At 36.7% G+C, this 15,846-nt stretch overlaps 1 protein-coding gene across 2 annotated transcripts; it reads left to right on the top strand.

Annotated features, from left to right (window-relative positions):
• Window positions 1-326: 326 nt before the first annotated feature.
• On the top strand, window positions 327-14,761 carry LOC104244282 (secretory carrier-associated membrane protein 4-like). 2 transcript variants are annotated; one of them, XM_009799673.2, is made up of 12 exons: window positions 327-636; window positions 2,714-2,827; window positions 2,914-2,976; window positions 3,328-3,361; window positions 3,457-3,579; window positions 10,111-10,173; window positions 10,291-10,384; window positions 10,507-10,552; window positions 10,647-10,714; window positions 11,394-11,442; window positions 13,084-13,149; window positions 14,408-14,761. In XM_009799673.2, the coding sequence occupies exons 1-12, from the start codon at window positions 574-576 to the stop codon at window positions 14,438-14,440; spliced, it is 816 nt and encodes a 271-aa protein (XP_009797975.1). In that variant the 5' UTR covers window positions 327-573; the 3' UTR covers window positions 14,441-14,761. The 2 variants fall into 2 exon arrangements, with proteins under 2 accessions (XP_009797975.1, XP_009797982.1); XM_009799680.2 differs by lacking the exons at window positions 13,084-13,149; window positions 14,408-14,761 and adding an exon at window positions 12,168-12,379 and having other exon boundaries at window positions 386-636.
• The last annotated feature ends 1,085 nt before the right edge of the window (window positions 14,762-15,846 follow it).

Here is a 15,846-nt window from a genome sequence, read left to right as displayed (position 1 = left end):
AAGGAAACAGACAAAATGAACAGCTAGGACTAAAATACACCTAAAAATTCCCATCCCCATTATATCCATTGAAGACATGAGACCTGCCTTTCGGTGAAGGATAAAATCGTAATTACAGATCATATCCAGATGCGTTGCAAAGCAGCAAAACGAAAGCAAAATCAACTATACACAACATCCACACTAAGACAAATTAAGCCTCCAGTCAGTTCACCGTTCGATCTTTCACATCAGTTCCACGTGTCAGTATAATATAGCAAGACCAAATTCTTCTCATAAACAAGGACTGCACCAGAACAACCTACCGCTTATGAAGTGGCATTAGCCGGTGATTTCACACCCTCTGGTGGGCAAATATATAATTCAACTCTCAATTCAATATCCCGCGTTACAAAAGAGCAATTTAGATGTCGTACCAGAACAGAATGTGATACTTACTTCAGTCACCTTTGCTTTATATCTCTCCAATATATATACACAAATCCGTCCATAAATTCTGCTATAATTTTCACTTTGATACTTCAAAATTCTCTGCAAATTTTCTTGTCGTAAAGTTGAAGAAGAGAGAGAAAAATGAGTAGAGGAAACGATCCGAATCCGTTTGACGAAGAGGAGCCTGAAGTCAATCCTTTTTCAGTTACCGCCTTTTTCTCAATGCACTTTTATTCTTTTTTTTTTTAATTTTAAATTTTATTTAATTATGAAATGGGTGCATTTCTTAGATCTAGCTTTTTACAAATTATCTTCTGCGTTATCCATTTTGTCGATTTTTGTGATTTTTTATCGGCTATTTTTGTGGTATTTAGAATGAGTTGTTTGATCTAGATTTGACTACTCTAATCGTGGAAGTTTGTTAAGGAATTTAGCATTTATTTTTGTTATTCTAAAGGAATTTAGAAAATTATAGTAACATTTTTAGGTACATTTTGGTGTTTAAGATTGGTTTGTCGGTGTGGTAAAGTTATAGTAGGAGTAGTATTTTAGTGAAATTAATTTTTTTTTTGTTTGGGCCAGCCTGCTCCCACCTCAACTATCTTGCACCTGGTTACCCGCTCCCACTAGCACAACTAGCAGCTAATTCCGCCTACTAAGATTTAGACATAGGAGAAGGAATCACCCCAGCTATTTGTTCTCGCGATTTGAATATGAGAATAAATAAAACTTTAGCTGATTTTCTACTTGGAAATTTCTTTTATTTAGCTTTCTTAGTGGGTGTGCGTCTGCACCAACTATATTAGAGTCGTACTTTGAAAGTCTAGAGTAGGCTCGAGGAGGATCAAAAGACTGATTCTTCGTCCCGTTTAACAAAATACAAATTACACTATTAAAGGTTGGGATATGTTTGAAATTGGACTCTGTTGTAAAAGAAATTTGGACATTACCTGTTTTATACACAGTTTCTGGTCCTTGATGACGACTATTAAATGAAGGTTGTTTCTGTTTGAATTATTATGTTTAGGTATAGTGCATTCCTTTTCACACATTTAAGGAAAATGGAGGTAGGAAAAACAATGACAATACACAATAATATGAGTTATGGTTTACCAAGTTATTTAAGAACAAAAGGGCGCAGTTTAAACATTTAAAAATTTATCTTTATTGTAAAAAAGAGAGGAAAATAAGCAATGAAAGATCAGTCTCTTTTTCTTTGTGGAACCAGTTTTGCTAAATAGCTGGCAAGGGATCTATGATCTCTCTCTCTATATATATGTATATTCTTTTTTGATATATAAAATGAGTATGTGTATACATTAATAAGAAGGTATCTATGATGTGGGTTTAGCTAGGGCGTTTATAACATGACCCAAATAGGCCTCGCTCACGGGTGTCTGAGCAATTCTTCCTGTTGCTTTACAGAACTTCCTTGTATCAACAAACCATTACCCATTAATGCAACACAAACATTATTTGATTCCAAATTCAGAGCAATGCCTTACCCTCTTCAAATTCTACCAATTCACCTATCATTACTTCATCAAGACTGTGAATACAAGCAATGTCGTCGCCTATGTTATGAGGGAAGTCAAAAAAGCTACAAATTTTTAAACATTCATGTCTTGAAACCTTAGTGTATTTGAGCCTTGGTGGGTGGAGATATTCGGTTCCCTTTTCTGGTAGGAGTTGCAGGTGCTTGTTGGAATAATTGAGATGTGCAAGGTGGCCAGATACCACCCATCATCGAAAAAGAAGAAGAAACAATCAGACTTATGAGAAAAATACCAAGTCAATAAGCTAATACCTTAAAGGTCTTAAGAGGTTACTTACGTTAACTAGAACAGATTTTGTAGCCCATGTGGTTAGTTGCATAAAGTGGTTCACTTTATCAAATGTCACTTGCTGCCCTGCCCTGTTGGAACTTGGCTTCCATATCCTTCAGAAAACTCTTTCTTACTTCCTTATTTAGACTCACAATCCCACATATATGTCATAGGACCTGGAAATACCTAGAACCATTAAAATCCAAGATTTGTCCTCTCATCAAGAATTATATGGATTTTCTACTAATCTTTCAAGGTCGTGAGTATTGTTACCAAAATGGCCAAACTGAGTTCTGGAACTATTACAGTGAATTTATGATCAACTTAAAATTGCTCTGTTGAAGTGCAGTTATTGCTATATTATAATATTCAAATTGTAACTTCTTATACACTGTTTACTTTGACTCTGCTCTTAATATGCAAAATCCTCATTTATCATCTGTGTTTTCTTGTAGAATGGTGGCTCTGCGCCTGCATCTAAATCACGCTTTCCTCAAATGATTGCTAGTAGTCTTGGTTTTGGTCAAAAGCATGATGCAACTATTGACATCCCATTGGATTCTACGAATGTAATGAAGTTGATATGCTCTTGTTTGCAGTTTTGTAAAGAACATAGAGTTTTTTTCTGAATCTGTTCTTTTGAATTTTCTTTCAGGGTTCCAATAAAAAGCAAAAAGAATTAGCAAATTGGGAAGCAGATCTGCAAAGGAGAGAAAGAGTTGTTCTTTTTTTCTTTTCCCTAAAAATTAAAATTTTCATTTGCAATGTGAATTTCTACATTTTTCTCTTGCTGATTTCTGATTGTCGCTGCAAGGGTGCAAATTCTTTTTAAAAGTTTAGTTCCTAGATTTTTGGCTAAAATATTTACTGCAACCTCTTCAACTTTTGTGCTATTTTAGTCTATACTTTTCCCGATTTATATTTGAGGCTGATGAATGATTTCCAGAATGCTCTTTTAGCTAAATATTTTGCGTTGAGTTCCGTAACTTATGTAGTTTATTCTAGTTCATATCTGCTTCAACTCAGTTTGAGGCTTCTGCATGATATTCATTAATTGCCCGTTTGACAGGATATTAAACGAAGAGAAGATGCTGTTGCTGGCGGTAAGCAATGACTTGAGCTAGTTTCAGATTGTTATTAAATTGGCTTATTCTCTCTTTAGCATGCCCAGATGATGTGTTTCTATGATTCAATCCAGCTGGTGTGCCAACTGATGATAGGAATTGGCCTCCCTTTTTCCCAATTATTCATCATGATATAGCAAATGAAATACCAGCTCATTCTCGGAAGCTGCAGTATTTGGCATTTGCGAGTTGGTTAGGTAGTGTCTTCACTTCTGTTTTATTTTCTCTTAGATAGTAATGTTTTCTTTGAATATCAAGAGGTTTTATTCTGCAAATGTTTCTCTGATCTCCAATTGTCATTAAGTACATGCACAATTACCACCACCACCACCACCACCAACCCAATAAAATCCCACAAGTGGGGTCTGGGGAGGGTAGAGTGTACGCATACCTTACACCTAGATAGGCTGTTTCCGAAAGGCCCTCGGCTCGAGAGGAAGAAAAATAAACAATAGACAATAGATCAATGATAACAATAGAAGATAAAAAAAATAGTAACAACATCGTAAGAAATAGAAAAATAGATGTAAAAGCAATAACAATAAACAACAATACTACCATAGGAAATAGTGAGGAAACTACATAAACCACTAACAACCCACAGCGAAACATCAACAGGCCAGCCCCGCCCCCGGAAAAAAAAAACGTTCGACTCTCTCCTAACCTACAACTCTAATACTCGATCTCCACCCCTTCCTATCCAGAGCCATGTCCTCGGACATCTGTAGTCGTACATGCACAATTACCATCTGATTATAATTAGAGAAATTTGTGCCTACTAGTGCAGAATATTTGATCTCACATGAAATTCTTCAGTCTCTTCGCTTTTCCTTGGGCTCAATATGTGTAGGGTGCATTGGTTTCTTTGCTTCTCTTTTTCAGGATTTAGCTTAAAAGATATAACGTGGAAATATACTATCTGCTTTTCGGTCCAAGCTTGTGACAAAAATAAAAAGTGGTTTGGGGGGGGGGGGGCAGCCCGGTTGACTAAGCTCCCACTATGCGCTGGGTCCAAGCTTATGACAAAAAAATGAAATTCCTTTCCCGTCTGCTTCTGCCTAATTTCTGTTGAAACAAGGACCAGTATAACTGTATAATCGAATACCGATCAAACTTGAATTCATTCAGGTTTTCAACAGAAAATTAAGATCCCTGTCCCAAGGGCCAAGACCATTCAGACTACTAATAGCCAGAAGTTCAACCATAAATTCCTCTATTAAATTAATAGCCGAATGTTGTTTCTGTAAAAACAAACACATACTGAGAGCATCAGTAGCTTCATCTTACTTAGTAAGTTTAACGCTAGCAAATGTCTCTTACTCGAATGAGCTAGTATTTTAAGACTTAAGTTGATGACTAGCTGTTTTCATTTGTGTGAAATTGAATTTGCTTGTTTCCCATGGAAAAATTGGCAATTCTTTTCTTAAATGATGATAACGAATTAATCGTGGGTGGGTAATAGACTAATATCTTGTTTAGCTAATAGAATTACTAGTTCGTATGGTGCAATAAAGGCAACCTTTGTTTTTTTTTGAATTGGTAACTATTGTATATATTAGAAACATCAGTACATAAGTTGCACTGAAAACCAAATTTACATGAAGAGGATTAGTAGATGTTCTGATTTGAGACCTAGCAAGATCCTAGTATGTCTATGATTGTCAATGTATCTTCTGTGTAAATCTGTTTACACCAAAAACAAAAAAGAAGAATACAATTGAGTTTGATCTTCTGCACTGGATTGCTTCTATCTTCAAAACATCTAGCGTTCCTTTCCCTCCAAACTGTTCACCATATACAAGCCGGGACAATCCTCCATCTATCTCTACTAGTTGCTTCAGCTCCAGCTTCTTCCCAGCTATAAAGAACATCTTTAAGCCTGTATGACATTGACCATGAAATACCCCTAAGACTAATAAAGATTTTCCATAGTTGATCTGTAATCTTGCAATGTAGAAATAAATGGGTGACAGTTTCAACATTTTCCCCAAATAGAAAACATCTAGAACACAGTGAAATTCCCCTTTTTATGAGATTATCCCGGGTTAATACCGCCTCCTTTGCTAGTAGCCAAGTGAAGCATGTATGGAATCTTTGTTTTCCATATATGTTTCCAAGGCCATGGGTGTACCTGTTGATTATTATGATTCAAAATCTTATATGCATCCTTCACCCGGTAAACCCCTCTGTTGTGCCTCTGCCACCAAAGTAAATCAAACCCTTCCTGTAATCCTTTAAATGCTTCCAGCTCTTTGTAAAGGTCAGCTAATCTTGTTATCTCCCAGTCATTCAGCTGTCTTCTGAGAGCGATTTCCCATCCTTGATGACTCCTCATATCAGCTACTGTCCTGTGCTGGTTATGTGCTAAACCAAACATATCGGGGTGTCTTTCCTTTAAGCTTCCGTGTCCTAACCAGTTATCATTCCAGAATGATGTGTTCCTTCCGTTGTTCACTCTAATGGAGGAGTGGTTCTTCATTATAGGCCAAAATTCTCTGATGGATTTCCACACACTTATTCCACATGATGTTTTGACTTTTTTTGACACCCAGTTATTTTCCTCACCATACTTAGCTTTTATCACTTTGCCCTATAAAGATTGTGGTTCTTGAGAGTACTTCCATAACCATTTCATTCTAAGAGCCTTGCTTTGATTCTTCAAATTCCTTATTCCTAAACCACCTTGTTTTTAGCCATTGTGAGTGTCTTCCATTTAACTAAATGGAAGACCTTTTTCTCCTTATTACCTTGCCAAAGGAATGATCTTCGTAGTTTGTCCAATCTCTGTAAAATGCCGGCTGGAATTGGGAACAAAGACATCATATAAGTAGGAAGTGAGTCTAATACTGAGTTGATTAGAACTAGCCTTCCCCCCAATGATAGGTATTGCGATTTCCATCTTGACAACTTCTTCTCACACTTTTCTATGACTGAATTCCAGATCTCTTTTGATTTGGATCTTGCACCAAGAGGCATCCCAAGGTAAACAGTTGGCAGGGACCCAACTTCTCCTCCCAATATCTGTGTCAGTTCCTCCATGTTGTTAACTTCATTAATGGGGAAAATATTGCTCTTTCTCCGGTTGATGTGTAATCCTGAGACTCCCTCAAATAAGACCAAAATGATCCTTAGGAATCTTAGTTGTTCCTTTTCAGCGTCACAGAAGACTAGAGTATCGTCAGCATATTGGAGATGTGTGATCTTTAGATTGTTTGCCCCACTCCTGTTTACCTCAAAACCTTTAACCCATCCACTGACTTTAGCCGTTTTGATCATGTTGTTCAATCCTTCCATAGCTATAATGAATAGAAAGGGAGATAAAGGATCACCTTGTCTTAGACCTCCGTGTGAATGGAAAAAACCTTTAGGAGATCCATTTATGAGAATGGAGAATGTTACCATAGATATGCAAAATTTCATCCATCTATTCCATTTCTGCCCAAAACCCATTTGTTCTAGCATTCTGAGTAAGAAGCTCCAATTTACATGATCATAGGCCTTCTCAATATCTAATTTGCATAAGATTTCAGGTTCTTTCTTTTTTATTCTTGAATCCACAGCTTCGTTGGCAATCAACACTGCATCTATTATTTGTCTTCCTTTGATGAAAACCATTTGTTGAGCATCGACAATTTTCCCTACCACCCTCTTAAGTCTTTCAGTCAAGACTTTTGAGAGCAGTTTGTAGAAGCTCCCTATCAGACTGATCGGTCTGAAATCTCTCAATTCTTTCGCACCTGTCTTCTTTGGAATCAAAGCTATATATGTTGCATTGAAGCTTTTCTCAAACATCTCCTGCGAATGGAAGTTGTTGAAGGCCTCTATGATGTCTTCCTTCAAATGTCCCAACACTTTATGAAAAAACCCATTGTGTATCCATCCGGACCTGGGGCCTTGTCACTTGCACACATCTTCAGACAGCTCAAAACTTCTTGTTCCTCAAAGTTACTCTGTAAAGACTCCCTCTCTGATTCAGAAATTCTTGGGCTATTTTCGAAATTGACCGTTGGTCTCCACTCTTCAGGTTCTGTGTATAACCCCTTGTAGAATTCAATGATCTCGTTCTCTATTCTGGCTGGATCCTCGACTACATGTCGAATCGATAGTTGATCAATGATGTTGTTTCTCTTGTGTGCATTGGCAGTACGATGGAAAAAATTTGTATTCCTGTCCCCTTCTTTGAGCCACAGAGCTCTTGATTTCTGTCTCCATGCACTTTCTTCATTCTTAGTTGTTCCTCAATCTCCATTAGAGTAATTGCTTTCCTCACTGATTCCTCCTCTGTCAGCGCTCTTAGTTGTTGTGTTGCCTCAAAACCTGCGAGTTGACTCAGCAATTTTGATTTTTGCAATCCCAAATTACCTTCACAACTTCTGCTCCATTCTTTTAGCTTGCCCTTGAGCGCTTTTAACTTGCAAGCTAAAATGTAATCTGGTTTTCTTGAGAATTCAAAAGATGTCCACCAGTCTCTAATTCTGTCATCAAAACCTTCCACATTCAGCCACCAATTTTCAAACTTAAAGTATGATTTAGCTTGTTCCCAAGCACCACAGTATAAAGCCACAGGTGAATGGTCAGAAATCAGCCTTTGTTGGATAGTTTGCTTGATGTTTCTGAAGCTTTCATCCCATTCTTCTGAAATGAGAAATCTATCAATTCTTGAAGCGGTTGTATGATTGTCCCCTTTGAACCAAGTATAGTAGCCTCCTTCAAGTCGAAGGTCTATCAACTCCATATCTTCTACAAAATCCGAGAATTCCACCATGGCCCTGGACCTCCTTGAACATTCCCGTTTTTCAGAAGGGTACCTTGTAACATTTAAATCACCACAAACCGCCCAAGGACCTTTCATCAATCCTTTCACTGCACCAATTTCTCTCCATACTATTTTCCTTTCTATTCTATAATTTGGGGCATACACTCCTGTTATGTGACATTGAAAATTCTGTAAAAAAGCCTCGAACTTGCAAGTCAAAGTGTATGCACCAGTCTGTAACATCTCTCCTTTCCATACTCTGCACCAGTCTTAACTTTGAAGGATGCAGAAGTTAAGGTGATAGATTTTTTTTTTTTTTTTTTTGATGAAGTAAGGTGTTGTATTGCTGGCATCAAGAAGATGCAATTAGTACAAAAGAAGAGATGTTAGCTCCAGTACATCATGTGCTGTTCTAATCATAGGGAGCTAACCAAAAAAAGGGCCATCAGGCTAGGCTCATTGCGCCAATAAAGTCTAGAAAGGGGATAACATTATTTACAGGGGAGATATTACTCCAACTAAAAAGATACACCAGACATCTAGCTTTCAAAAAGTGAATAGGAGTTGAAATGCCATCAAAACATCTTCGATTCCTTTATGTCCAAAGACACCAAAATATGCAACCTGGGACCATTTTCCAGATACTTTTGATGGCCTTGCTGACTTTCCAAAAGCTCCTGCTTTCAACTGCTTCCTTAATGTTCTGAGGTAGTGTCCAGCTGATACCAAAAATTGAGAAGAACATGTGCCAGAGATCAATAGCCATTGTGCAATGCAGAAATAGGTGATTGATTGATTCTGAGTTTAGCTTACACATGTGGCATCTATTAACAATCTGGAAGCTCCTCCTACAAAGATTGTCTTGTGTCAAAATAGCACCTTTAAGAGTCGTCCATGCAAAACAGACCTTTGTAGGCATTTTGGTTTTCCAGATTAGCTTCCAAGGCCACATGTCAATAACTTCATTCAAAGCACAAAGTTTATTGTAGCCTGCCTTCACTGTATATGCCCCTTCCTTAGAAGTGCCCCATCGTAGATTATCCGTAGATTATCACTGTATAGATTTTGGTTTTCTCGCAAGCAACCTTTCACTTCTACTTTCCAACTTTTTTCCCTACCTATTCCTTCATTTTTCTTGTTTTCTCCTTTAAGTTGCATGCATTCTCTATTTTGCAAGCCTCATTTTCTGAACCCACGGAGCATATAGTGTATGGGAGAAGCAGAATGATAGTATTCATTAGCTCATTCAAGGACTAGCTTTTATATAGAAGTGATCTTTTGGTTTTGTAAAAGGGATGGCCTATTTTTGCATACACCAGCCTCCATTTTATTGGTTGGTTTGTCATTATCATTGATAAAATTTTGCTTACTGAATTTAAAAATAATGTATGAGAGAAACAGATGGAATGAAAGTACTTCTGTTTTTGTCGCTGCTGCCATTTATGATTAGGGTCAAAAGGCTTTAGACTTTCTGTTTACACCTCTCTCTGGGATCCAAGCAGCGTAAAATAAGTAGTTGCAAGTATTGATTTTATCTTTTCAAACTTTAACAACCGTTCAGCTCTGAAGTTTCAATTGTCCAAAGTTTTGATTGAAATTCAGCAAAGCCGTTTCTTCACTAATAATAACAAAACGATAATAGATATGGAACCTAAAAGTAAGCTATTTGGCAACTTCATCTAATTCACTTGACTCGACATTTGAGGTTGAAATGTGAGTAACTTGAATAGCTTGAAGCGAAACTAGTAGATTTTTTGTTACATGACAGGGTTTATAGCTGTAGTGGAAAAGAATATACTGGGATAGATGACTATCTGCTTTATGGCACGGTTGGCTTCTCTCTCACAAATGTTACTCTTTCTTTCAAGTGCTATGTGGATATTTTTCTATTTTCCTTACTCTTTTTTTCAAGTGTTATCTGAATTTTCTTCTATTTCATCGCCTCTTTGGATTTGCTCTGATTCTTTTTCAGGTATTGTCTTTTGTCTGGCGTTCAATGTTCTTGCCGTGACTATCTGTTGGATTAGGGGTGGTGGTGAGTTTTATTCTCTCTTTGCTGCTGCTTATATGTCATTCTCTTTTATTGGTTTAAAGGTTTAAAAAAAATTCGAGTTCAATTCTTCTGACATTATCTAGTTCTTGCTTTATCTAGGTGTTAAAATTTTTTTCCTGGCTATAATATATGCTTTAATGGGATGTCCCCTTTCGTACGTTTTGTGGTACAGGCCTCTGTATAACGCGATGAGGTATCTAGTGTTGTTTCAATATCTTTTCATAATCTCCTTAATAAAATATCCCGTCAGTTGTTTTTCATATTTTTTGATTTCCGGATGCTGACTTTTTACTCTGAGCTTGTGGTGATGTGCAGGACTGACAGCGCACTGAAGTTTGGCTGGTTTTTCATGTTCTACTTGGTTCGTTCTGCTAACAAAAGTGATAAAGATGCTGCCTATTTTATGTCCGGATTTGATTTTTAGTAATTAACCTTTTATGTTTCTATACGTGCAGATTCACATCGGATTTTGCATACTTGCTGCTATTGCTCCTCCCATTGTATTTCACGGAAAATCCTTAACGTAAGTTCTGCTTCTGTAATTTTTAGTGCATTAATCTTGCACCGTTGAGTGAAATGTTCTGTAGAAGCTGCTAGTTTGATAGGCTGTTTTAGCATAGTAGAATTTCCTTTTAGTCTTTAAGGATATACTTTTTAGGTGAAAATATATTTTAAATTCTACGTTATCCTAGGAAACTGTGCTCGCAGCTAAATTGGATGCAGTTGCCTTGTCACCTTTTCCTCCTTGTTTGTTCAAATATTTTGGTTCATAGGGTGATGCTAGAAGAGTTGAAGATCTCAAGAAACCCCTAGTGTCATGCACCATAAAAAGCACATGCTTCAGTTTTGTGACCAACAGATTACTGTTTCCCTCATTGGTGCATCAGTTTTCCTGCATTTGTACCATATCGATTTTTTTTTATAAGGATATTTGTTCCATATTGATATGAAACAGATAAAAGCAAATTGTCCCCTTAAAGTGCTGGTTGTACCCTGATATGTGATTTTTTTTAATGAACTGAGTGAGCTATGCTGGTCTTGAATGGTGAAAAATGCTCTTTCTGTGCATGAATAAGGGAACGATGAAATATTGATGCCTGTTAAATGAAGTGGATTGTTATCAGGGGTTTTCCATTTTCCCTTGGATTGTCATTGCCATATTTTCACTAATTGTTTCTGCTTTCTTTTTTACTTTATTCTAGGGGTATCCTTGCAGCAATTGATGTCTTCTCTGACCATGTGTTGGTTGGGGTAAGTTGTGTATTCTTTATTGCTCTTTGTTTACTTTATTGCTCTTTGCTTAATGAGTGGAAAGAATTAACAAATTTTTTGACACGTTTGAAACAAACTAGTGCACCTTCCACTGTTGTAATTTATTATGGCTTTTTTGTTTGTTTGTGGTATAACCATCTGGTATCCGGTATCTATTAGCCCGACTAATCCAGATTTGTGCTGCATATGAGGGGGAAGCGCTCCCTTCTAGGGGTTTCTCTATTCTCAAGGCTTGAACCTAAGACGTCTGATTAAGAGTGGAGGGATCCCATCCATCCCACCCTTATCCCTTGGTGGTATTATGAAAATAAGTTTGCATCATGCAGCTGCTTCTTAGGTATGTGATATTAATGAAATCCATGAGGAATATTAGGTGTCAAGAGTAGATAAGAAGGTAGAGTATTATTTTTGAGGCCTTAAAGTACTTAAAGTTCAAGGCTTCACCAATATATGATAAAACAAATTTGCTCTTTTTCTGAATTTCAGTTTCTGCGTTCTTGGTAAAAAATAAAGAATAAGTATCCCACAGGCAGGAGTCTCTAGTAGATCTCATTGTCTCCTTGTAGCCGTTACAAGATTGATTTTTGTTAATTTGGGTCTTGTAACTTGTTACTCCTTAGCACAATCTTTGTGCTAGGGACTACTTTTATCAATATATTGGAATTTGTTACCTTCTCAAAAAAAAAAAAAAATGTATTCCACAGATAGGGGAAGCATATCTTCCAACACATCCCAAAGAAAGAGGGGGCTCCTACTCAGCAAGAAGAGAAGGGAAAAATTGAAGAGGAGCAAGTAGATACATTGAGCACAAAAGCCGCATTTGGAACTCCCCCAATGTTCTTACACAAACCATTGGATGCATTCAGTACATGGGCAGTATTTGGTTTACTAACTAACTAATAAGTTACCCTCTCAGTTTAATTAAATAGTAATTTTAAGTTAAAAAATTCTGAATGATGAATTTGTGTACTATAATTGCGGCTGTCTCTTGATATAACAATTTATTGATGTTGTGAACAAATGGCATACACGTCGTCTATAAAATATAGAGAGCCTGCACAAAAATGTGGCTCTCTATGAACGTTACTCATCATTTATGCTAACAGGAACTCATTCAGTATGAAAATTTCAATTTCAGTTGTAAAACCAGGATGGTTATTCTAGAGTGCTGGCACTATATAAATTAGCATACATTAAAAGATTGCCTTGGTATCAACTTACTGAATGCTTGTTCTATTCTAACTGATGGAATGCTTGTTTTATTCCAACAATTTAAATGCTTCTTGGCGCTTCAAAATATTTGAATGCCTTCTTGGGTAGTAGATACTGCCCTTCCAAGTATTATTGTGAAAATGATATAAGGGGAAAAGCCCTCAATTCTCATTACAGATCGAGTCTGAGTTAACTTTTGCACTGACTTTTACTTGAATTACTGTCTTTTGATATTCTCATTGCATGTTGCAGTTAGTTTGTTATTAGATTTAGTGGATCAAAAGCTTTCTTTAGATAATTAAAACTCCTAAGAGAATATAGTGTTAATGCCTGTATTAGCTTATCAGGCTGTTTGATCTTATCTTTTTGATAGATTCCTGTGTTGTCCTTCTCTTCTTCTTCTTGCAGATCTTTTATTTGATTGGATTTGCCTTCTTCTGCTTGGAAGCTTTGCTTAGCTTGTGGGTGCTGCAGGTGAGGTTTTACAGAATTGAGATTCTTAATGTCAGGTTCATTTAATTAATTGATTGTATGATAATCAACTAGGGCATTCTTTCCACCTAGCCTTCTGGTATCTGCTGTTCTCTTTCTCTCCTGTTCCTCTTTTTAGCTTTTCTAGTTTTCTTCATGTTTGCCTTGTGGCTTGAGCTTCATGATTACGTGGCCTAAAGGTGAAATCTAAGGGAAAGAGAGAATTGTACGCTAATTCATATTTTAAATCTTTTAGCTTTTCTAGTTTGCTTCATGTTTGCCTTGTGGCTTGAGCTTCATGATTACGTGGCCTAAAGGTGAAATCTAAGGGAAAGAGAGAATTGTACTCTAATTCATATTTTAGCTCTTGCGTGCTGTTTGAAGGGCAGTCTTTTTGGGGAAGGGGAGGACGGGATATTATCTGCACTTTCGTTTATCAAGAAAAGAGTATCTCCATTTCTTTGATGATTTTCTAGGTTTTCAACTAGATTTAGATATCTAAGAACTTCCCCTTTGGAGAATGTACATCTCTTGAACAAGTTGGTGCAACCTATAAAAGTAACTGCCATGTTTTCCAGTACAGGGACTAAATGAAGAGTCAGTTTTGGGGGTCTCTTTTTTTTTTTTTTTGGGGGGGGGGGGGGTTGTATCTTTTGGTAGCCCTTTTCAGAACCTATAATTGATTTTAAGTTGTATATATTAACCTGTTACCATTTTGGTGATTAGACTTTTTTATGCTTGATAACAAGCTATTCCATACTACTCTGAGTGAAAATGCTGTACAACTTTAGGGGAAAAGAGTTATCTTAAAACATCCTAAGATTCAAATGGGTACTATCTTGAAAGTTGATTCCCGGGGAAGTTTAGCGGTCCAAGTACCAGCCCTCATGTTAAAATCGGACCAATTCTAACAGAGAAAAAAAGATCTCTTTCCATCTGCCTAAGGCAGAGTTACCCGGTACTTGTGTTGGTAGGAGGTAGTAGCAGGTACCCAGTAGAATAGTCGAAATGCGCATGGCCGGACATTGTCATTGTTTTGGAAAAAAAAGAAGGGGAGTACCAGCCCTCATATTTCTTCTATGTTCTGCTTACTGTTTTATTGTTGAGCCTCCCGTATATGAATGCTTTCCCAAACCAAGCAATTTGATTTCCTCCTCCCTATGATAGTATGACTGATATGGAGGGAGGAAAAAAGAAAAATTGTTGGATGCTGACTGTCTATGCTCATCTTATGATGTTTTCTTCTGTACTATCGATGCAGAAAGTGTACATGTTTTTTCGAGGGCACAAGTAATGCACGAGTTTGTGGCTCAAGATCTCAGCGTCCTAGTAACAATTCTTTTCCGGAGGAAGCTAAACATATGCCTTTATCTCTTCATTATGGTTTTGGCTTAGTTATGACTTGCGTGTTACAGTTGCATGTTTTCTAGGTTTAGTTGATATTTTTGCTTCATTCAAGCATGTTCCTTTTCATTGTCATTTCTGTATGTATTCGCAGTTTGACCTTTGATTAGACTATCGCATTATTTTACCTATAATCATAGCTGCTTTGGGACTCAGCTTGAATCAAATATGTATATTTGGTTCGGATAATACGAGGATTGAGTCAATATCATGATATGTGCTGAAGAAACTGGGGACGTCCATCACAGTAACTTGACTGTTTTCTAAGTCTGGGTGAGGCAATGTTTTGATTTAGAATATAACTATTACAAGTGAAAAATGTAAATCTCTAGTTAAACTTTAATTTTTTTTTAAGTGAGCAGACAAATTTAATTTTGTTAAGCCCTTATTGCCATGAGGACCAATAGAAGGTGCAGAAATTCCTATATATCAAATGGATCTTGGTGTTATAAAGACAGATTGAGCAGGGTTTCGACCATGTTAAATTTGAGTGTCTTACGGCCAAGTATGCAAGTAAATCAGATTTGACCAGATTAGTAAAAAAATAAATATTCCTTTTTTTTTTTTTTTTGCTTTGCAAAGTGCTTTTGGGTTATTGTGCTACCAAATATATTGAGCACATAACTTCAAATATTTCTTATAAGAGATTCTCAGAAGTATATCAACCAACCGTCCCAGAGCTTCAAAAGTTATTGGTAATTAATTAAAAGCTTGTAATTAGGAGCTGGCCAACATGATTCGGTAAATGAAATTCGCTGTACGCTGCAAAGTCTCAAATTCTGAGTAGACGTGGACATGTTTAAATCCATATCTTGACCCAAATAAGAAGCTTGCTAAAATAGGATATAGGGAAGCAATTATATATGGGGAGAAATTCAAAAATAGTTAGATTTATAAGTAGTCATTCAAAAATAGTTACAGTTTCAAAAGTAATCAAAATTTAGCCACTTTTATGTAAAGATAAATCTGAACGAAAATATTATTCAAAATCAGGAAAATACTCCAGCATAATATACTGGAGTTCCAGCATAAGTATACTGGAATTCCAACATATATAATGGAGTTCCAGTATACTTATACTGGAACTCCAGCATAATATATTAGAGTTTCGGTATAATATACCGCTCCAGTATAATATGCTAGAAATTCATACACAGGTGCTCCAATCTCCAGTATATTATGCTGGAACTTTCCGCGTGTTGGAGTTCCAGAATAATATGCTGGAAGTTCATACACAGGTGCACCGATCTCCAGTATATTATGCTGGACCGATCCTTATTGCAGCAAAATAGTGGC

The sequence above is a fragment of the Nicotiana sylvestris genome, chromosome 8, assembly GCF_000393655.2.
Source record: "Nicotiana sylvestris chromosome 8, ASM39365v2, whole genome shotgun sequence".
Taxonomy (NCBI): Eukaryota; Viridiplantae; Streptophyta; class Magnoliopsida; order Solanales; family Solanaceae; genus Nicotiana; species Nicotiana sylvestris.
Note: the sequence above shows the minus strand (reverse complement) of the source record. Positions and strands in the feature narration are given on the sequence as shown.